Source organism: Pituophis catenifer, unplaced genomic scaffold (genome assembly GCF_029215685.1).
Source record: "Pituophis catenifer annectens isolate HBS135680 unplaced genomic scaffold, rPitCat1.0.hap2 SCAF_3, whole genome shotgun sequence".
NCBI lineage: Eukaryota > Metazoa > Chordata > Lepidosauria > Squamata > Colubridae > Pituophis > Pituophis catenifer.
In genome coordinates, this window is record NW_027256883.1 from 200,544,681 (window position 1) to 200,568,862 (window position 24,182).

General features: G+C 42.0%; 1 protein-coding gene across 4 annotated transcripts in view; it reads right to left on the reverse strand.

Moving 5' to 3' along the window:
- PMEPA1 (prostate transmembrane protein, androgen induced 1) overlaps positions 1-15,261 on the reverse strand; it is an 88,189-nt gene extending 72,928 nt beyond the window's left edge. For 2 of the 4 annotated variants that reach the window (XM_070940079.1, XM_070940078.1), the window contains exon 1: positions 15,027-15,261. In XM_070940079.1, the coding sequence (XP_070796180.1) occupies positions 15,027-15,129 (103 nt within the window). In that variant the 5' untranslated portion in view covers positions 15,130-15,261. Of the gene's footprint in view, positions 1-13,966; positions 14,051-15,026 lie in introns of those variants that run through there. The other 2 variants (XM_070940080.1, XM_070940081.1) reach the window with 2 other exon arrangements.
- Positions 15,262-24,182: the final 8,921 nt, after the last annotated feature.

The following is a 24,182-nucleotide window of genomic DNA, read 5'->3' on the forward strand; positions in this document are numbered from 1 at the left end:
CCTGGTCTTATTTTGGGGGTAACATGGTAGTATCTTTCTCTACAAGATTGCTTCTGAGCCCATGCACATTTCCACAGACAGTCTCCGAAAAGGAAAGTGATGTACAATTGCAGCCCAGTACTTTTGTTTTAGAAATGGACTGAACTGATCAGAAAAAGAAAAAGAGAAGAAAAAAATAAGTTGGAGAAATAGATAGCATCTCAGAGAAATTGTGGGGAACAAATTCTTCAGGTTGCTTTCTGCTAAATTGTTTGACTCACCACAACTACTAGAGCAAGCCATGTTGTGGTAGCATTCACATCATGCTTTTTGCAAATTCCAAGGAAGTTCTCCAATCCAAAACAACCACTTCTCCAATGGCTGTAGATAGAAGCTGTGAACCAAGATGCCGGCAAGAAAAAAAACTTACTTCCCCATTTTTTTCCCAGCAAAACCCTCCATTACTTTCAGTATAAATTTGCAGCCTTATAGAAGGGCCAGAAATCTATTTCTAGACATTCTTCAACAGAGCTTTATTTTAAATCGGTTTCATTTCACCCAGATCATGTCTCTGTTGCTTAATAAGAGGAAATAAATGTGCACTCACATTCAGAGTGCAAGGAGAAGGCTTATCTATGCATGGTTTCACACAGCTAATGCTCTTCTCATGCCTCCAGTTTATGGCGGCTATGGACACAGCATGTTCGGGATGTTTGGGTGAGATGTATAAGGGGCTGCATCCAGGGGTGCTATTCAGCAAGTTCTGACAGGTTCTGGAGAACTGGTAGCGGAAATTTTGAGTAGTTTGGAAAACCGGCAAATACCACCTCTGGCTGGCCCCAGAGTGGGGTGGGAATGGAGATTTTGCAGTATCCTTCCCCCAGAGTGGGGAGGGAATGGAGATTTTGCCATATCCTTCCCCTGCCATGCCCACCAAGCTACACCACGCCCACAGAACCAGTAGTAAAAATATATTTCACCCACTGGCTGTATCAGTCTTTGGGTTCCAACGTAGACAAGTATATTACTGCTTGGGAAATGACACATCTTTACACACAAATGACGCCAGCAGGTATTTCCGAATTGGAACAGAATTTTTTTTTCTTTTCCAATCAGCCAACATCACCACAAGCATCCCAAAATGAAAAGGTTCAGCTACCTTAACATCAAAGAGACTTAGCCTACTTTAAAACAGATTAAAGATTAATGGACACAAAAGCATTGAGCAATGCCCAGAAAGATGCGTTTATATAACAGTTAGCATTACCCAACTGGTTTATTCACCATGGTGAATGGCACCCGTTCCACCACCCTTCATACACCCACCTCTTTTCCCGTCACCATAAATAGATTTGAAAAGTTTCTGCAGATGAACATGATCCTGTCTGTTTGTGCACTTAGCCATGTATGATTCATTCTTGGCTAGTGGCAGCTCTGCAGAATGACTGAAAGATAACTAGTTGACAGACAGACCCGATGGATGACTCATGCTTTCCATAAAGCTATACCTTTGGCCTTCTATAGATACCAATTGCAAAGCTGACAGGGGAGGGGGAAATGAAGAGAACAAAGAAATTACTCATGCCCTTTGCATAACGCTAAGTAAAGTTGATTCATGAGCTGCAGATTTATTACTAGAAGTCCTTTGTATGTTGGGCCAGGAAGCGGTAGAACAAAACCTGAAATCTGGAAGATATAGGCAGCTGAGGAGTACAGTACAGCATCCTTCTTTTGAAGGAAAAGAAAAAAAGAAAATAAAGAAATCACCCAGGGGCAAGTAACTAAAATGATTTAAGATGCTGAATTAAACATTGGAGTAAACCAAATCCAAACCCAAACCCAAACTTAACGGATGAAGAGCAACCAAAGTAGATTTTGTTAGAGTTTTATAAATCTTGCACAGTGTACAGAAACTTAAAAAGGGACACAGGCAGGGGTGAGCTGCTGAGGGTTCACAGGGGTTAGAGAGAACCTCTAGCCAAAATTCTGTACAGTTCGGAGAACCCCCAAAATCCATTCCTGGCTGGCCCTGCTCAACCCATTTTGCCCCTCCCAGGAGTCCCCTCACGGCCCATTTTGGATGCAGGTAAGTGCAGGGTGTGCACGGAGGCTCGGAGAGGGCAAAAAATGGGCCTACTGGAAGTTCAGAGGGCCTCTGGAGCCTGGGGAGGCCGTTTTCGCCCTTCCGGAAGCTCAAGGAAAGCCTCCGGAGCCCGGAGAGGGCAAAAAGCCCTCCCCCATGGTGCAGGAGGCAGACTAGGCCATGCCCACCCAGCAACCGGGCAGAGAACCCATTGCTAAAATTTTTGAAGGCCACCCTAGACCCAGCCAAGAAATTGATCTGGTTGACTGAAGGTAAAGAAGAAGAAGAAGAAGAAGAAGAAGAAGAAGAAGAAGAAGAAGAAGAAGAAGAAGAAGAAGAAGAAGAAGAAGAAGAAGAAGAAGAAGAAGAAAGGAAGAATTAACCTCTGCGTTACAAAATCTATTGCAATAGGATATATGGTGGATGGGAAAAAGAAAACACAGATTAATGGAGGAGAGACCTATCAATGGTTATCTGCTATAATGGCTGTATAAATTTCCCAGGTATTTGAGCAACAGCAGAAAAAAAGTGGGTAGTGGGGAATATTAGGGTCACATCAGTGGTGGGTTGCTCCCGGTTCGCACCGGTTCACAAGAACCGGTAATAAAAATTTGTAGTAGTTTGGAGAACTGGTAATAACATTGGCTGGCCACGCCCCCGAACTGGTCCCTGACCCGATCACCGCTTGCTTACCCCGCCCACCTCATTAGAGCCTTTTTGTTTTACTTTTAAAAGCATTTTTTCTACAACCTCTTCGGCTGAAAAAATGCTTTTAAAAGTAAAAAAAAAGGCTCTGATGATCGCGCAGCTCAGCTGGGATCTCAGAGGCTTTTAAAAGCATTTTTTCTACAACCTCTTCAGTCGAAGAGGTTGTAGGGAAAAAAATGCCTTTAAAAGCCTCTGGTGATCCCAGCTGAGTTGCCTGATCGCTAGAGGCTTTTAAAAGCATTTTTTTCTGAAACCCCTTAAGGTTGTAGAAAAAATGCTTTTAAAGTTAAAAAAAAAAAAGGGTTGGCCACACCTGCCCAGTCACATTACCCCCACCACCAAGCCATGCCCACAAAATAAGCCACGCCCACAGAAATGGTAGTAAAAAATTTTAGAACCCACCCCTGGGTCACATCCTCCTTGTGGGTTTCTGAAAGACATCTAGGTGGCTGCTCTGAGAAACAAGATGCTTTAGGCAGAGGATTTCGGCTCCTCTTTCATTGTAAAAATATTGTCAGTTCGCACGTCACTTGCTGACTACAGTTTGAAATACCAACCGGTGTATATTAATTGGCCTTCCGATTCAGTGTAACAGATAGAACTCTTAATAAATTAGTAGGGATGCAGTAGGGACGTGTCACCCTTCTTACAAATGCTGCCCACCAAAGTATCCATTTCATAGAATTCCTGGGCTACTACAACCTGAAATTAAATAGAAGAAATTTATAGATGCTAACCTTCATTACATCCTTTGTGAAAGACTCATTTTCTCAGGCCCCACAGCTGTAGTCATCATGCAAAAATCATGTCATGTAAGTAACTAAGTTTAATAATGATGATGCTTAAAGAAAATGCAGAGTCAATCCATTCTAAGTGCACACTAGTGCAGAGGTCTCCAACCTTGCCAACTTTAAGACTTGTGGACTTCAACTCCCAGAATTCCTCAGCCAGCAAAAAAAAAAAAAAAGCTGGCTGAGGAATTCTGGGAGTTGAAGTCCACAAGTCTTAAAGTTGCCAAGGTTGGAGACCCCTGCACTAGTCAATGATTCGTTATCCAATAAGAAAAGATCTGTATGTAATGCCACAGTATGACCTAAGGCAATTTGTCACACAAAGCAAATTAGTAATGTAACCTTCACTGGACAGTCTGCTTTTGCTTTCACAGATCAGTGCAATTTATGAGAAACCAAAGCACTCTTTCAAAAAAACAAAAACAAAACCCAACTAGTACGTAAACTTGTTTACATTTAAATGTTAAGAGTATCTGGATCTAGAAGATCTGTTTTCTTGCAGAGCTAACTTATAAAACTCTTATCATTCTGGTTTAACGTCTGGGAATATAGGTAGTCCTCGACTTATGACCACAATTGAGCCCAAAATTTACGTTGCTAAGTGAAGCATTTGTTAAGTGAGCTTTGCCCCATTTTATGACTTTTCTTGTCATTGTTGTTAAGTGCATCACTGCATTTGTTAACGGTTGTTAAGCGAATCTGGTTTCCCCATTGACTTTGCTTGTCAGAAGGTCCCAAAAGGGAATCACATCACCCTCGGACACTACAATTGTCATAAATATGAGTCATTTGCCAAGCATCTGAATTTTGATCATGTGACCACAGGCATGATTCAACGGTCGTAAGTGTGAAAAATGATCATAAGTCACTTTTTCCCAGTGCCGTTGTACCTTTGAACCATCACTAAATGAACAGTTGTAAATTGAGAACTACCTGCATTGGCAATTGTTATCAACACAGACAATAGAAGTCAAAGTTTTATACAGTTCCCAACAGTAGTGATAAGTGTGCTGTTGGAAGAGCTGTAGGATCAGATAGTGGCAGGTCATCATGGAGAAAAACCACCAATGTGGTTGGTTACTAAAGAGTCAACAATGACTTGATGGCATGTAATAGCAATAGCAATAGCACTTGGACTTATATACCGCTTCACAGTGCTTTACAGCCCTCTCTAAGTGGTTTACGGAGTCAGCATATTGTCCCCAACAATCTGGGTCCTCACTTTATCAACCTTGATGATTCAACCTTGAGCTGATCAGGATCAAACTCCTGGCAGTGGGAACGCAGAGTTACTCTGCAATACTGCATTCTAACCACTGTGACACCACAGGCTCTTAATCATCCTCCATAATCATCCTTATAATCAACCGTAATGCTTAGGATCCTCAAAGCAGGAGTTTCAATGTTTCTAAAACATAAAAATATTCTTTGTGAAGCATGCTAGAAATTTCAAGCACACTCATACAGCTTTAGCACCTTAAGTAATTATATCTGATTTACATAAATATAGGAGCCACTTTTGCTTTCTGTTGGAAAAAAAAAGAGCATAAATGAACATAGGACGATCCTTCATTTTAGAGGTTCAAGATCAATTTATGCTTTTGATGTAAGGAAAAAAAGAACCCCGGATATTGCTTTAATTCCCTTTTAATTTTGGCAATGAAAATACCCTGGGTAGAGTTTAGAAGCTGAAAGTAGAAGTGAATAAAATCAGAGCTGAAAAGACCCATTCAAGGCTTTTGAATCCAATCTTCTACCCAGTGGTCCAATGATCAATTCTTAACATCTTCAGAAAAAAAGGATCAGGTATCCTCTGTTCAAGAATTCTTGATAATTCAAAAAGAAGATTCCTTAGACTGGATAATGTCTATTTGAAAACTTAATGAGGGGATGATTTAAATATTTGGGGGATAGGCTTTTCCAAGGGTAGAAAGCCATCACTAAGAAGGTTTGATTGCAGGATCAATGTAATGACATTTCCTTGGTGTTGTGACCTTAAGTTTTCTCTCCTGATTTTTTGGATGGGCAACTTTTGTGTAATTCTTGTTAGCTAAGGCTGATGGAAGGCACCAGACAATCTATGCCTGTTACCTGACCTTATGCAAGTCAGCTTCCTATATTCCATGCTGAAAACTGAGGGCATAAAAATGTGATCATGATTTTTGCAAAGGAAAACCCAACACGAACAATGAACAGAGAACAAAGAGAGCCTCAGTAATGGGTTACTAAATTGTGGGTTTTAGAGTCAATGCACTTCATTTCCTGAGTGGATTTGTGAAGGATTCAGGAAGACAAACGCTGCCTTGTTGGGTTAACCTTCTGAGATAATCCTATCAAAAATGCCATCTTGGTTGAGAATACAAACAACCATTTACTGGGCAATGGGTAATTAGCTATGCTTACAATAGTGCGAGCAGCTGATTTACCAGGGCAGTGAAGATTAGCAGACCTTGTTCCTACTATTTCTAAAATCCTAAAGGAAACCACATATTTTTTTTGGTCTTGCAATACTTTTTCAGTTGCTCCTGTGCTTGGCCTCATGATCAGTTCTGGGGATCAATTAACAATAGGGATTCAACCCTGCTTATTTTGAGCTGGCCTTCAAACACAGTGTGAAGTCAGTTCCTTCCAAATGAAGACTTACTCCAAGACTAGTGGCTAATTTTAGCATTGAAAGATTCAAACAAGTACAAAAATATAAAGTGAAAGTTACCCTCTTAATATTGGAATCAATCCACATTACAAGTTGAAGGCCCATTAAGGATCTGTATTTGTATGCGAATTTGTGGCACAGGTTGGAATCCTTCCAATTCCTGAACACAACTATTTTCAGTAACACTGAGTTATCTTTTGACTTCCACGCTGTAAGTGTCTCTAACGGGATTCAGTGTTGACCCAACTGTTATCTTCCGCAATTCCCCATAGATTTCAGGGAAGTCTAAATTGCTGCCAACTCAATATCGTTAGTTCACGTATATTTAGAAGCCCATTCAGGGAATATTCCATTCAGGGAATATTTCTAATCTTGCACATATCAACAAAGGGGTTTTTAATGTACATGTTCTTTCTAAAAAGCACTCAGGACCTATTTATCTAGACAGATCACTCAGATTAACAACGTCCTAACTGGCTGTTTTCTGCTAATCAACGTGAAGCAGAGAGTAGCAATGTATAAAAACACTGTTTGAAGTTTTGAGGAAGAAATTAACATTTTTATATAGAAATGCTGCCAATTTGGAAGCTCCAACTGTTCCAGACAGATACCTGATGATTAAATATGTTCCCTAGAGGAATACAAACATGATTCTCTATGTAGATAACCGCAGTTATAAAAAGTCATTGGACTGTGAAGACCTGACTTGAAACAAACTCAACTTGGTGCAAAAACAAACAGAATTGGTGTTAGCTGGTTTTCTTTCCGTCATGTGGAAAGGATAGGAAGTTTTAATTCCAATTTCTCCCCCAACAGTACCAGAATCTTCCATCCAAGCTTTAAAAAGAAACCAGTCTGAACTATCCTTTATAGAGAATTCATTGGCACATTGCTTTAAAACACAATGTGTTCCTTGGGGTTTTGGCCTTTGTTTTAAATTCTTGGTAGATGAATAGGCAGCTCCTTCTACTACAGTTAAAAAAGGCCAACTTGCATTCAGTTCTGTCTTCAGCATAGATTGGTTTCATGGCTACAGAGGAACAGAATCAGTGATGGAATTTTTTTACTACCGGTTCTGTGGACATGGCTTAGTGGGCGTGGTATGGCTTGGTGGGCGTGGCAGGGGAAGGATACTGCCATGCCTCATTCCAACCCTACTCCAGGGGAAGGATACTGCAAAATCCCCATTCCCTCCCCACTCCTGGGGGAAGGAGATTGCAAAATCTCCATTCCCACCCCACTCTGGGGCCAGCCAGAGGTGGTATTTGCCGGTTCTCCGAACTACTCAAAATTTCCGCTACCGATTCTCCAGGACCTGTCAGAATCTGCTGAATAGCACCTCTGAAGAGAATGATTTAATTGCTCATAGAATGGACCTACATGCGGTGCAGCTTCTCAAGTTCTGGGATGAAGTGAAAAACTGGACAAAGGAGTTACAAGAGAAACAGCCCAAAAACATGAAAGAAAAACCAGAAGGAGTCATTTGGACAAAAGAGCTGAGCAGAAGGAGGCTTGAAAAAGGAGGTCTCTGAAGAGATATTAAAATAATTTAATATCAGGGAGAGTCTCATGGATGATTGAGGAGAACGTTAGGAAGGCAGGATAAGTGACTAAGAGAAAGAACAACTACATGCTAAAGATAAACATTTGAAGAAGCAGATAAAGCTGTGGTATAATCCCGATATGGCAATACCAATGTAACAAGGTGATGTCCTCGTTTATGCACTCCAAAACTACAAATCCTTTGTTTACAAACTTCGGCACCTTTTATATATCAGTTTAAATAAAAAAATAAACAAGTCATATTACAGTGTGAAATTATGCTTTGAATGGTGTTCAATATGAAAATCAAGAGAAATTGAGATTGGGACTGTGGTTCATGGACCAATGGAAGAGCAAATAAAATCTGGGAAGTTTAGGATTGTGAGATAAAAATAGCAGAAGACTATCTGTATCCATAATCCGTGTAGCCAGGAACTGGGGCAGTTGTGGCTTCTCATATTATTGTGAATCCACTATTCGACAACCTTAGGCAGCAATAAGTAGTAAAATGAACTGTTTCTGCACAAGACTCTTAAATAGAGCAGGTGAAAACCTAGTAATTGCACCCATACAACTAATTAACCAGCTACTACGATTTCTTCATCCACCCATGGTTAAAGAAATTATAATTTAATGTAACACATGCATCTAACTTCTCTGTTATGAATCTTCTAAAAGGACAATCTTTCGTTAACGGAATCTTAATTATTTGGCCGATACCTTCAAAACCACCAAAATGAACTGAACAGACCCATCAAGGAAATAAGCAGGAAAGCAAAATGGTTAATGAATTAAACTTTTCTACGAAAAGAATCTACCAACAGCTATTTTTCAGGCACGCGTACCTCTGCTGAAATATAACTTTATCCAATTGAAAAAAAAAAACAAAAACACTGCCCTGTTTTAAGAAAGCTTGCACAAATAAATCCCCAGAGAAAAGGAATGGAGTCAGTACATAAAATTAATTATTCCTAGGAACCATCAGAAGCCTGGCTGGATGGAAGAAAGACATGGCCTTAATCTACCATTGTGAACTATTTGTTATTTCCAGACACTGCCAATAGCATGCACTCTCTTGACCTCATTTCACTTTGTCTGACTGATTAGGACCACATCAGAGATGTCTGGCTGCCTAGGAAAGCGTCACACAATGAACAGTTGTTACACTGGGTCAGAGTACTTGCCGGTCTGTACAGTAGTCAAGACTTTGAACTTGGAAAGGGAGGAGGGGGGTGGTGGAAAAAGAGACTCTGTTTAAGACTCATTCAAGAAGGCAAAAGGGAAGCTGGCTAATTCCTGTCTGCAGGTGCTAAAATGAAATGAAAGCCGCTCTGAACCCCTCTTTTCCCAATTAACCTACATGTGGATTCAAGCACACACAGTGAGGTTAACCCTTTAAAAAGGAGATATTTATTAGAGCATTGTAGAATCCTCTTTTCCCCCCCACTGACTTCCAGATTTGAAGTCAGGATTTCAGCAAAAACTGAAAGAGATTTCCACTTCTTTCTCTATGTGTCCATGTCTATATTTGTGCCACCTACCTGTCTCTCTCCCCACCCGTTTCTCTCCCTCTCTCTTTATCTCTCCCTCCCTCCCTCTCTCAATGTATGTATGTATGTATGTACCCTGTTTCCCTGAAAATAAGACATCCCTGATAATAAGCCCAATTAGGCTTTTGAGTACATGCTCTAAAATTAGCCCCCTTGGAAATAAGCCCCCCCAAAAAAGCCCTCCCCAAAAATAAGCCCTCCCCAAAATTATTTAACCGCATGTGCAGCTGGTCCCCGCCATTTCTTCTGGTTAGGGTTAGGGAGACAGAGCTGGAACCATCAGGTAAGATGGCAAGAGGAGCCCCGTCTTGCTCCATGTGCCCCAAAATAAGATCTCCCTGAAAATAAGGCCAAGCGCTTATTTCGGGGTTCAAAAAAATATAAGACAGGGTCTTATTTTCGGGGAAACACAGTATGTATGTATGTGTGTGTGTGTGTATTTATGTATGTATATATGTATGATGCTGATGTGGCTCAATGATCCCTTAACATATATTAACTGTGTTCATACAACAGACCAGGTGGTGAAAAGGATTGGACAGTTCATGCTACAACATGCTGTGAGAAACTTGCCATTATCATAGAATATTGTGGGAATCAGATTTGTCATCTTGCACCATAATTCGGGGACTGTATTTATCTCAACATAGCAACTATGTTTTGCTCACTTGGGTTTAGTGTATTTTGTGAATGCCACTATTAGATTGTAAAGTCTCATTTTCAACAGAGGTTGACTGCATCAATGTGTCCATCCATTTTCCTTGGCCACAATATGAGGACTGTATGGAAGAACATGGCCATTGTCTTCTTCCAGGATGGAATGGTCTCTGGCAGTATCCCATCCAATGAATAGCCAGGCCTAACTCTGCTTAGCTTCATAGCTCAGATGAGGTCAGCCAATCCTGCCACTTGCTGAAGCCATTAGATCATTTTATTGAACAAATCATAAGTGGCTTTAAAGTGACCTTTTGCCACTGTTAAAGGTAGAACAATTATTTTAATAACCTTAGCAATTATTGATAGAATTATTGTGGAAGTAATTCTAAATTAATTAAGCTAGGGGAAAATCAGTATAAAAAATAAATTGAAACATCAAACAGAACAAAGAAAAGACTTTAAAGCTCATTGCATATTTTAAAAAGTGCCATATCAGCTTACTATTTCAACCATAAAGACCGAAACACCAAGGTCAACATTTTAAGGAGGGTTTATTTCAAATAATTCTTAACATTTCAAATAGGGGTCATCTTAAATTACAAGGCAGTGATTTAGTGCCTGGACCCAAAGCAAGTATAGGCATATCTGGTAAATCAGAAATGAGTTTAATGAAACTTACTTCCGGTTAAATTTCTTTTGAGTTGCAGCCAATACTACTGAGACTAAACATGCAACATCCAAAGCTTTTCATTAGACTTAATACACATAATACTGTATTGTGCTCTTGCCCAAAGTCAATCTTAAACAAACTTCCAACAGTTTTCCATATTAGCTGCCAACATTAAGAGAGGATCCTGTAAACCTAATTCAAGTTCCAAGCAAAAAATTGAAAAAAGGACAAATGGTTCCCAGTAAGAAACACCTGCTGTCTGTTATTAGAAGATTTTGTCCTTCAATGGAAGGTTGAAGGTGGACTGATATTTTGGGATATTCTTATTCCCACCTTGCAGTACCTATCAACTAAAAAAATTAAGTTCATTTCTCAGTTACAGAGGGAGAACAACGCCATAAGACACGGCCACTCATGTTCAGCTTTGATATTTATGGTGCAACATTATGATGACAGTCATGTACATTCTAATTTGCATATTATGTCTGGAATTGATATTTGGGTATTAATCCGTATACAGAGAGTGAAGCACTCCAGTGATATTCATTAGAACCTATTTAATATGGAGTAGTTCCACGGTGACTTTTATTGTAACCTGGGCAGTGAAAAGTGTTTTAATGCAGGCTTTCTAAATCTGATTCCTATCTTATGTCTTGGAGTACAATTCATATCAATCAGCCCTCCCAGGTGGAAAGTTACAAGAAGCATTATAGTTCAACATATTTGAATGGCCCCAGACAATGGGAAATTGTTTCAGGGCATTTTTCATTTTGACGGCAAATTTTGGAAAATAGATTCCAGAAATTTGAAATGGGTTTTGCTCTCAAAAAAACAAACAAACAAACAAAAAACCTCAACAACATGTGGAGTAGATTTTACAATAACCTCAAATATAATGCACACAAACACACATAAGCACAAGCGCACATATTCCCCAACTCTAATTAATAGATCTAGAAGCTGCAACAGATTCAGGCAAATTTATTTGTTCAAAAGCATTTTTTTAAAAAGAAGACTATGTCAAAATCAGCTTGCAAAAATGAGTCCTTCTTCCATTTTACTCCTGCCTGCCTTGACAGCTAAAGAATGCATGCATTTTATATGTATATTACATATTGAATGTTGTTCGTCTTAATGCTAACCTTGCAGGTCGAAATCCCCTGAGTATCACTTCATCAGGAGTGAGAAATGAAGTCTATTTGGAAGAGCAGACAACTAAATTAACGAGACTGCCTTGTGTCAGCCAAAACATCATTACAGCTGATTAGCTGAGAGGAAGGAACTGAAAATAAAGGTGATGAATTTGAAAGGAAAAGAAAAATATATAGACAAGCCTTGGAAAAAAAGGGAGGCAAACATTTGGCGGTATAATACATAGCAGACAGAAGCTCCATACGTATTTTTATTAGCAAAGAAAATATTGTCGGGTGTTGGGAATCTCTGGGTAGGTAAACAGTCAAAGACCTGCAGCCAACAAAAAGGGGACACTCTATCTATCTAGCAGCAAAGGGGAGAAACATCCATTTTAATCATTGCAATATTTAGAGGAATCACATTTTCCATGGACATTGATTTTTAATTAGCTGATTTTAAGGAAGAAATAATTGTACCCTAACATCTCTGACAGAGGGGAGAAGACGACACTGTTCCACAATAATTATTAGCCTGCTGTGTCTGGGAATCTGTGATGTAGTAGATACATCAAGGGCAACTGGCAGGCTCATAAATAAGGAGGGTATGGCCATGTACTGCGTGTATTTTTTGCATCGATTGAGTTTAAACAGCAGATCCTTTACCAGAAAAAAAGGAGAGAAGAGGCAATCAGCCAAATTCATCACAACGATGCAGTATTTTAAATATTCCAGTTCTGGGCATTTCCCCAATGCCTTACTGTGTTGGATAATTTAAAAATGGCAGGGAATGGCAATTTTTGTCCATAATATTACAGGCTAGGAAGGAAGAACTGGAGGACAGTTTTCTGCTTATCAAGCAAAGTCAGACATGCCAACTAAATAGGAAGTCTCACTGTAATCAACAGCTCAGGTCTAAGTTATGGATAGGAGGGAAAGCCTTAAAAATTGAAACAATTTCTCCATCACCAGAACAGCAAATGTTTAAAAGGCTCTTCTCTGATCCAATTCCCCCTGCCCCCTTTTTTCAATTATTTTTTTCTTTTGGAACCGTAGCAAAGATCTGTTATGACCACAGAACAGAATAAAATGCAAATGTGGGCAGGAAAGAGAATTGAGGTTATTCCTTTAAATATCAGGACCTCTGTGACAATATATTTGCTTAGCTATCTTTATGGGCACAGACACACCGGGCGGGGAGTGGGAGGGGGGACTAACTTTGTCTGACTTAGTCTTTCCACAGGCTAGACAGAGCTGTAATCTACTTCTCAGACAGAGTGATTACTATTTATAGTCACAAATTCTGGTTTGCCGGACATAACAGTTTGCATTCTCAACACATACGCCAGACTCCTTGGTGAGATGCCTTAATGGCTAAACAATTATTCTGTCATGTCACGATGGGCTGGCTTGTCAGTATCTTTCTCCACAACTCTGGAGCCAGAACTGTGACAGAGCCCAGCAAAGCTTCACAAAAAGTCCTATTGGATCAGACCTTCAAAACTCACCATCAGCCAAGCTTAGTCCTCTGTTCCCAACCCTGCTCAGCTACAACTCACAAACTCACAGCCCTATTCTAAAGGCAGTACATCTTTGGGCACCAAAGATATACTGCCTTTAGCCAAGGAGGCTTCACCGATCACCTCCATAGAATTGTCACCTATTCAATCTAAAGCTTCAGGAACTAATAATAATAATAATAATAATAATAATAATAATAATAATAATAATAATAATAATAATAATAATAATAATAATAAAATCAAGGGCTTCTCTTTCCATTAAAGCAAAGCACGACATAATTGTAAAAGAAGAGCGGGAGTTGTATATAAATATCTGGGAAGGTTGAAAGAGTTATTAATACAAAACGGTTTAGGACAGCTGGAAGGGAAGGGTCTGGAGGGGAAAGGGACTCCGATCTGCAAAGTTCAGGAAGAGCAAGCAGATTGCAGGAAGGCAATTTAGGAAGGGAGGGGAAAAAAATCCAAAACCGCCAGAGGCAGCGACCATAAAACCCCAAAAGACGGTGTCTCGCCTTGGAAGAAGAGATCTCCCCGGCTCGCCGGTTGGAACCTCCAATCCAGCGTGTGCTTTAAATAGCCCGAACAGGCTGTTTTTACCGTCTGGGCTTGGGAACAAAAGTTCCCGGGGCGATCAAAACTCACTGGGGAGGATCGCGTCACCCCCTCCACCCCCAGCCCACCTCGTTTTCGGCTCCTGAGACCCAGCCGCGCAGCCCAACCAAGCCAAGCCAGCCAGACCGGGAGAGCCTTCCTTCGGCGCGTTCCCACGGTCCTTTGAGTGTCCGGAGAGCGAACGGAACGCGCCGATCAATGGAATCGGACTCCGCTCGCCTCTCTCTCTCTCTCTCTCTGTCTCTCCCGCCATCCCCCCCCCTCCGCCATCCGTCTCCCGCAGCCCCGCCGGCGAAGCTGAAGGGCAACACACACACACACACAGACACATACAACCAAGCGGGGAGGATTTGATTCGAGCTGAAATTCCCCCTCTCCCGCGCGCTCCAAACCAACTCGGTTTCCCTGCTTTTGATTGCAAGCGACCCCACTGCAGATACGGTACGCAACTATCTGCCGGAGGAAGACGCTATCCGAGAGAGAGAGAGAGAGAGAGAAAGAGAGAGAGGAAATGAAGCGCCCCGGATTGCAAGAAACGCAACTTTTGAAGGGGAGGAAATGGAGGGAAGGGAGAAGTAGGAGAAAAGAGGAGTGGGTTACAAGAGGGGGAAAAAAAGGGGGGGCTGAAGGTTGTAAAAGAGGGGGAACGCCATGGAACTAAACCACCCAAGTCTCAGACTCTTGGTTAGAAGGACAAAAAAACTGTTCGGCCGGAGGGTTCCCTTTGCGGGTTAAAAGCCGCAGGATCGGAACCCTCCCCCCCCCCCCACCTCTCGGACGAAGCTGCAGAAGAGGAAAGTCTAGATCGCATTTCACACGCTTGGAAAGTCTGGATCGCATTTCCCCCACCGGACGGAACCACGCCAGGCGATCGGGCAGGTCACGGTCTAGATCCAAATTCCACCTCCCCTCCCTCCCTCCCCAAAGTAGGGAGAAAAAAAATGAGAGAGAGAGAAAGAGAGGAAAAGGCAGAAAGAGAGGGGGGGGAGGCAGAAAGGGAGAGGAGGGGAAAGGCAGAAAGGGGGAGAGAGGGAGAGAAAGATAGAGGGAAAGGCAGAGAGAGAGAGAGAGAGAGAGAGAAGGAACCGTAAGTGTAATAAAAAATAAATAAATCGAAGAAGTACTTACTGATCTCCATACTCTGAAACAAAGACCGTTTGCAGTTACAAGTACAGGAGACATTAGGCTGGTTAGGTCCGCCGGTATTGTTGAGACCCATCAAGTTATACATTTAAAAATCAGCCGGAGAAACAAAAGGAGCGGCGAGACCTCAAAAGGTCTCCGGGAAGCCCGACATAAAGACGGGAGCGCTGGCAGGAGGAGGGGGCGAAGGCTGAGAGATGGGAGAGGAAACCGAGGCAAATGTAACTGACTTTAAAAGAGAGTGAGTGAGTGAGAGAGAGAGAGAGAGAGAGAGAGAGAGAGAGAGAGAGAGAGAGAGAGAGAGAGAGAGAGACCTTTGCGGAGGAAGGAGGGAGGGGGAAAAATCTCAAGATAAAAAAAAAAAGAGAGCACCCTCCTCAGTTTCACGGGGCGGGTGGGTGGGTGGGGGGGGAGAAGGAGAGATGTGTGGGTCTCTAGCTTCGGATCAGAAGCTGGTCAGAGAAGGCTGGAGCTCTGCGAGGTGCGGCTCGGCCCCCATTTCCCCCCCCCTCCGGACCTAGAAGTTCGCACACGGAGCGGACCAGACTTGCGACTTTGTTTCTCTCTCTCTCTCCGTCTCCCCTCTCTCGCGCTCGCCTTGCCCAGGCAAGATGTGAGTTCCTCCCTCCTCCTCCCCCCTCCTCCGCCCCCGGCCCCCCCTCTCCGTCCTCTGCTCCTCATTCAAGTCCAAGGAGATTCAGTTTCAGATGGGAGAGAGAGAGAGAGACAGAGAGAGAGAGAGAGAGAGAGAGAGAGGGAGGGAGGGAGGGAGAGAGGAGACTGAAGCAGACAGACGGGGTGACGTCAACGCTAGACTGGAACTGCCCTTTCGGGAGGGAGGGGGGGAGCGCGCGCGCGGGTGGGGGGGGGTGGAGGGAGGAGGAGGGAAGGAATCTATTGGGGAAGGCGCGGTAGACGGGGAGGCGGAGGATGAAGTGCGCGGGGGGGGGGGAGAAGGCTCGGGAAGGACCGGCCCCCGCTGCCCAATCGCAGGTGAGAAGAGCCTGCTGGCCCCTCCCACCGCTCGGGTTGTCGGATCTGCCTCTTAAAGACAAAGGTGCTCGGAGTCTGGCCACAAAAAAAAAAAAAATCAAAAAAATCAAAAAAAAAAAAATCCAGCCGGAATGGGGGGGGAGGGGGAGGGAGAGAAGCATCCTTGCAAAAAAAAAAGAAAGAAAGAAAGAAAGAAAGAAAGAAAGAAAGAAAGAAAGAAAGAAAGAAAGAAAGAAAGAAAGAAAGAAAAAGAGGAGGGAGACGAAGACTGCCAGGTTTCCGAGGGACCGAGAGAAGGAGATATCTTGGTGGGAGGTGATGGGCATCAATCTGCTTTTCTTTATGTATGAAAGCAAAGGACCCTTCTCTCTCTCTCTCTCTCTCTCTCTCTCACTCACTCACTTTCTCTCTCTCTCTCTCTCTTTTTCTCCATCCCTTTGGTCAATAAAATGTTCCTAAATCACCCCAGTCCCCGAGTTATGAAGAATAAGTGAGGTCCAACCGGCTTTACCTCAGGACCGAACTTGGTAAGTGAAAGGATGCTGTTAGAAAAGGAGGGAGAGAGGGAAAGAGAAGCAGCCTTTAAATAGTCCGCTGTACCAAATCAGACGACCATCGGTTAAAAGGATCTTGACTGGGGAGATTATGAAAATTGAAGCCCCCGAACACCTAGAAGTCATCAGGGTTGGGGAAATCTTATTACTGGTCGGATCCTTCTCATTGGTAAAGACTCGTTTATCCCTCTCCCCCCACTACAATGAAAGGGGGTCTTTTCACCTAATGGGAAGTCTTTATATCCTCCCCTCCAGATATGCAAAGAGAACCCTGCTGTTCTATCCTACTAATTTTTGTTTATTTGAATTTATTGGCCACCCAACTCCTATGGACTGCCCAGTTAGAAGGTGAAGAATTCACCTTAATCTAAGATTAAGTTTCACCATAATCTAGGATTTGGGGAAACGGAGTGGGAGGATATCAGATGAAGATTCCACACTTTGATTTGCCAGATCTCAGCTCCAACCACTCAGACAGATAGCAGCAAAGAGATAGAGAAAGGAGTAATTCTTTGCTGTCATTTAGAGATGTCTGTCTGTCTGTCTGTCTTATCTATCTATCTATCTATCTATCTATCTATCTATCTATCTATCTATCTATCATCTAGCTAGCTAATCTAGCTAATTTCTATAGCCACCCATCTCTATCAATGACTTTTACAATTTTGAAGATATATTGGTTGTAGTGCATTAAACTTACATGAGATTTCACTGATTTTGATTCAGGGTGCTTTGGAAATCCAGCCAATTGTGGTTAATTCAAAAAAAAAAATGTGTCTAAGTGGTTTGGTTTAGTGTGACGTGCAAACTCAGTCTACCTTCGTAGCAACAGGCTGTCAGACTGGACTTTAAAATCTATAATTTGAAACTGAACAAAAGGTTGAAAAAATTAGGCCAAAACATACCCAGTTATCAAGTGCTACATGACAATATTTTTGGGCGGTGACATATAACATAATTATTGTTTGCAAGAGTTATAGTATGGTTAGTGAATGCTATCCAAATAAATAAACCAGATACTTTGTGAAATGCCCTATCTTCTCATAAAACTTTTAATTCAAAAATTACTTACGTAAATATTTCTTTATACTTTGGATCGCATTGTGTATTAGGATGTTGTAAGTGTGTGCTTATTTTATTGCACAGTGTCTTACTGCCAAAATGCAAATACAGTTTAGTCGGTGATGTGCCAACTGAACAGGTAGAGCTAGCTGAAAATTTAAACTATTAATAGTTTAATGAATTGGGGTTACCAATTAATATGGATAACATCAGCTCATATGATTCTTAACACACCAAAAGGTGCTTCTTAGTAAAAGGGCTAATAACTATTTGTGTAGCTCTTTCTTGATGAAAACAATATTATAGAGCATTAGTATTACTTTGGATTTTTTTAATTGAATCATTTTTTTCTAAGGAAAAAGGCCAACATTGTGTATGGCATTAAGGTAAATGAATTATCTTTTAAGGAAGTGAAAATAAAACTGGCAAAGTATTGTGTCTTTGTGTGTAGCTACTAGAACTGTGTGGGAAAATGACTATTAGGAGGCAGGAAAAACATTTTGCTGCATCATGTCATCTGGATTTTTGCACCCCGGATCCTACCTTAAGCACATCCATTCTGGAGTCCTACTAGTCAGCATACTGGAAAAAGTATATTGCAGAACCCCAAGTGCAACCCAATTTATTGAGGATGTGTGTGTTTGTGGAGGAATAGAGCAACTCCTTTACAAATAAAGAGTGACTTTTTAAATTTGGATCAAAGACAGTTAATATAGCAGAGGTATATAAAGGCAGGAACAGAACAACTGATCAGTAAGAAAGGAGGATTTCTTTTCCTCCTGTATAAGGTAAAGGTAAAGGTTCCCCTCGCACATATGTGCTAGTCGTTCCTGACTCTAGGGGACGATGCTCATCTCCGTTTCAAAGCTGAAGAGCCAGCGCTGTCCGAAGCTGTCTCCGTGGTCATGTGGCCGGCATGACTAAACGGCAAAGGCGCATGAAACGCTGTTACCTTCCCACCAAAAGTGGTCCCTATTTTTTCGACTTGCATTTTTTACGTGATTTCGAACTGCTAGGTTGGCAGAAGCTGGGACAAGTAACGGGAGCTCACCCCGTTACGCGGCACTAGGAATTCGAACTGCTGAACTGCTGACCTTTCGATCGACAAGCTCAGCATCTTAGCCACTGAGCCACCTCATCCCTATATAGTAGAACATAAAACCATCCAGCAAAACTCAAGATAAAAAAAATTCAGGACTTAAAAAAGGAAGCATATTTTTTACATGACACATAAACAATTTGAGGGGTCCCTGAGCTTGATCGTTTTCTTGCAGATGTTTCATTATCCAACTAGGTAGCCTCATCAGGGATGCCATCACACTGATGATACTACCTAGTTTTGGGTAATGAAACATCTGCAAGAAAACAGACAGCTCAGACAGCACCAGGGACCCCCCCCTCTCATTTCAAACCTGAGCTACAGTATTCTCCACTATCAATAACGAAAACAATTTGCTGCTATCAGACGTCCCTATGGTTGCTAATTGATATGGTTTTAAAAAGAAACCTGAGAAATTCATGGAGCAACCCATGGCTGCTAGGCTCAGTAGCCGTAAATTAATTCCAGAACCAATGATTACTTGCAATGGTGGGATTCAACTGATGTAAACAACCTGTTCGTTGAGTGTGTGCTTCACACTCCTGCAAACATGCGCTCCATGCACACACAGTGCATTTGAAAACAGTTCTATAACTTACCTTCTACTGCAGCCCCGGTGAGTAAAACAGCTGAGGTGCAGCAATCCGCTTTACCGCGCCTATCAGCTGGGCTTCAAACAAAGGAAATATAGGTTGGTATTCCACAGGGGCGGGTAGGTGGGCTCAGCTGATCGTCAGAGTGAACCGGTTCGCTCTCAGCTGATTGTTGGAGCTACCGGTTCACTCGAACCGGTTCGAACCGGCTGAATCCCACCCCTGATTACTTGCCCTTAGTAGTAGGTGCTTAAGTATAATAGTGAAAGAAAAAACTTGTCCTTATCTCCCATTTATAAACTTTCTTCCCTGGACTCACCTGGAGAGACACTGACTGCTGTAGGCGACAGACGCTTGGATGGATTCATCAAAGTTTTTAGGTTCTTTAAAAGGAGACTGTAGAGCTGTAGTGTTAGAATTCTGGATTGTAATCATTTATGAAGGCCAGAGGTAGCCATACTTTCAAAGCTACACACATACACATTTAATATATTGGTGCATCAAAGAGAAAGGAAGGCTCTTCTTTTCTTTTGAAGGTTGCAATGCTACGCTCATTCTGCTGAACTCGGGGATATTTACTTCTAAGCATTTATGCACAGAATTGCATATGAAAGGAGAGTGTCAAAACCTGAAATATTTTTCAGCGAAGTGCACGCGCACGGCCCCATTGCAAACCAATAGTAAAGGTAAGTAGAACCCACCCCAGACTAGGGGTTACATGATAGCAGTGTTCCAATGTCTAAGGCAGTGTTTCTCAACCTTTCTAATGCTGCGACCTTTTAATATAATTCCTCATGTTGTGGTGACCCCCAACAATAAAATTATTCCTAAAACCATTGAAAATATGTGTTTTCCGATGGTCTTAGGCGACCCCTGTGAAAGGGTCGTTCGACCCCCAAAGGGGTCCCGACCCACAGGTTGAGAACCACTGGTCTAAGGGGCTGCTATAAAGAAGGGGGATGGGGTATCAACCTATTTTTCAAAGGTGGGGTGTCAACCTATTTTTCACCAGAAGGCAAGACAAGAACGAATGGATGGAAACTACTGAAGGAGAGAAGGAACCTAGAACTAAGGAGAATTTTCCTTAACAGTGAGAACAATTAATCGGTGGAGCAGCTTGCCTTCAGAAGTTGTGGATGCCCTTTCACTAGAGGCTTTCAAGAAAAGACTCGACAGCCCTTTGTCTGAAATGATATACAGTTTCCTGCTCAAATGAGGTTGGACTAGAAGACCTCCAAGGTCCCTTCTAACTCGGTTATTCTTTGATTTCTGTGATGGTAGCACCTTCCCTATTTTAACTATGTGCTGGAAAAGGGTGAATTATTTTTACTGACCTTGATCCTGATTTTTACTGATACTGATCCCTCCCTATCTGCATGCAAAACTTACAACGGGATTACTTGAAAGAGTGAATCTGATTTATGTTGGCTCAGCAACGGCCCAGCGATCTTTTCACGCTGATTAAAGGTGTTGTGGAAATCTATAATTTGGAGGCTTACCAAGTTCAGATTTGGTTCTTCTAAAAGGGTTATTCTTTAAAAGAACAATTGGCAACAGAGACTTCCTTCCTTCTCTTATTCTCATTATCATAATAGTAGCTGGACCACTTTTTAATGCTTGGGCTCACAAATCACACTTAAACAGATCTATGATTTATACTCAACAATAGCTAGTTTTGTGATCACACTCATTACAAACTCGATTAGCAGAGCTTGCTTAGATCCCATTACAGGTAGTCCTCAAGTTACGACCACAATTGAGCCCCAAAATTATGTTGCTAAGTGAAACTTGAAATTTGTTTAGTGAGTGTGCCCCCTTTTTTCCGACTTTTCTTGCCAGAATTGATAAGCGAATCGTTGCATTTGTTAAGTTAGTAACATGGTCGTTAAGCGAATCCAGCATCCCCCAATGACTTTGTTTGTCAGAAGCTAGGTGGGAAGGTTACAAATGGTGATCACATGACCCGGGAACAGTGCAACTGTCATAAATACATGCCAGTTGCCAAGTATCCAAATTTTGATCATGTGACCATAAGGATGATGCAACGGTCGTAAATGTGAAAAACAGTCGTAAATCCCTTTTTCCAGTGCTGTTGTAAATTTGAACGTTCACTAAATAAATAGTTGTAAGTAGAAGACTACTTGTATCATAGTTTTACACACTACAGGTAGTCCTCGACTTCAGTTTCTGTTGTTAAGGGGGACAGTTGTTAAGTGAGTTTTGCCCCATTTTACGACATTATTTTTTTTGCCACAGTTGTTAAGTGAATCACTGAAGTCGTTAAATTAGTAACACGGTTGTTAGGTGAATCTGTCTTCCCCATGGACTTTGCTGGTCAGAAGGTTGCAAAACAGGATCACATTATGCAACCATCATAAATATGAACCTCTTGCCAAGCATCTGAATTTGGATCACGTGACCATGGGGATGCTGCAACAGTCATAAGGGAGAAAAACGGTCATTAGTCACTTTTTTCAGTGCCTTTGTAACTTTGAACAGTCACTAAATGAACTGTTGTAAGTCAAGGACTACTTGTATATGCTAAGGCAGGGGTCAGCAACCTTAAACACTCAAAGAGCCACAAAGGTCCTAACCGAAAGCCCCCATTCAATTCTGGAGCCAACCGGAAGTCCGGTTCCCCCATCATAGTCTCCTCCTAGTGCGGCATCCTTTTTCCTCTGCCGACTGGAAGTTGGTTCCCCCTCCATTGAGTCTCCTTCTAACGCGGCATCCTTTTTTCTCTACCTGTCCTAACCAAAAGCCCTATCAATTGTGGAGCCGACCAGCAACAGGGAGCCGCAGCAGAGGGATGAAAGAGCCACATGCGGCTCCAGAACCACAGGTTGCTGACACTTGTGCTAAGGCAAAGCGAAACCAAAGACTTAGTGTTATATGAATTAGTGAATATTGTCTTTCAAATCAGTGATATGCGGTTAAAGAAATCCAAACCACATCATAGGCTGCCTTACAGCCTTAGAATTTTTCAATAGCCTTAAGACTTGAAAACAGACTTTGATCATAGCTGTGTTTTGAACATTGATCCTTAGTTTCCTGTATTTATTAAATAGTAATGCATTTGTAGTAATTAATGTTTCCCTTATTGCATAATTATTTATAATTCAAATTTTGTGTAGATAATTACACTGGAAAGGTATGTGCACAGGGACTGGAGAGAGATTAAAAGCACTGCTCTCGACCCAGCAATCAAGCATTAATTGTGATATCAAATCTTGCTTTAAATTTAATTTTTATTAAACTTATCAAAATATAAAAAAGAAATGAAAATGAAGGTAATGGGAAAAAGGGGGTGGGAGAAAGAAGAGTAGGATAAAGTGGGGGTGGGGAGAAAAACACGAGCTTCCGATTCTTTTCGGCACAGTAGAATAAATAAAATAACATTACAGCTTCAACTTTTGACTTTTGCATACTTAAGATGTATTAGCCATTGCTATAACAACAAACTTGTCTAATCAGCAAATCCCAATTTTTTTTTCTGTCTCAAGCAAAAAATTCAGAAGCTTTTCTCCAAGTAAAAAATTGTGACATCAAGTATTTTCCCAGTTGAGAGTGCAAACAATCATGTAGCTTGTATTATCTTAGAAAATTGGTTTAAAGTCTACGTTGAATGTTGTTGAAGGAGATAAGACTCATGGTGGCACAGTGGTTATTTTTATTTATTTATTTGTTTAAATTTCTATACCGCCCTTCTCCAATATAGGACTCAGGGCGGTGAACAGCCAAAGTAAAAACAAGACATACAAAATCTAAAAACTGTTTAAAATAATTAAATATTTTGGCCATAATTAAAACAATTCCAATTTAAAATCAGTTTAAAATTTGACTCAAGCCAGCCCAGCTAGTTGAAATAAATAGGTTTTCAGGGCCCAACGAAAAATCCGGAGGTCTGTTATTGTACGTATCTCTGGGGGGAGGTTGTTCCAGAGGGTGGGCGCCGCCACAGAGAAGGCTCTCCCCTTGGGGGTCGCCAGCCGACATTGTCTGGCGGACGGCACCCTGAGGAGGCCCACTCTGTGGGAGCGTACTGGCCGGTGGGAGGCTATTGGTGGCAGAAGGCGGTCTCGTAAATACCCCGGCCCTGAGCCATGGTTAGAATGTAGTATGGGAGGCTGACTCTGCCCTCTGCTAGGGGTTTGATCCAGACTGGCTCAAGGATGACTCAGCCTCCCATCCTTCTGAGGTCAGTAAAATGAGGACCCAGATCTTTGGGGGCAATATGCTGATTCTGTAAACCAGGGGTCTCCAACCTTGGCAACTTTAAGCCAGTGGTGAAATCCAATTTTTTTTACTACTGGTTCTGTGGACATGGCTTGGTGGGTGTGGTGTGTCTTGGTGGGTGTGGCAGAGGAAGGATACTGTAAAATCTCCATTCCTACCCCACTCCAGGGGAAGGATACTGCAAAATCCCCATTGCCTCCCCACTCCTGGGGGAAGGACAGTGGTGGGATTCTGCCGGTTCTAGGCGGTTCGGCCGAACCCTTTGTTAAATTGCTGGCTCACCCCGCCCCTTGCCCCGCCCCTCCGCACCATTATTTATTGCCAATAAATAGTGGTGGGCGAAGGGCGGGCGAGCCAGCAATTTAACAAATGGTTCGGTGTTTTTTTGTAATTTTATTGGCCCGCGGAGCTTCAGCATAGGCTAATTAGCCCCTTGATTCTATTGGCCTCCCGACTCTCAGCTGATTTGCTCTCAGCTGTTTTGCTCAGGGCTCTGCTGCTTGCTTGCAAAGAGTGCAGATTTTTTTCCCCTATCTATGCTGAAAAACGAAACTGAAAGTAAAAGCCTGCTTTACGTTTGCTGCATCGTTGGAAAATTAGGCAG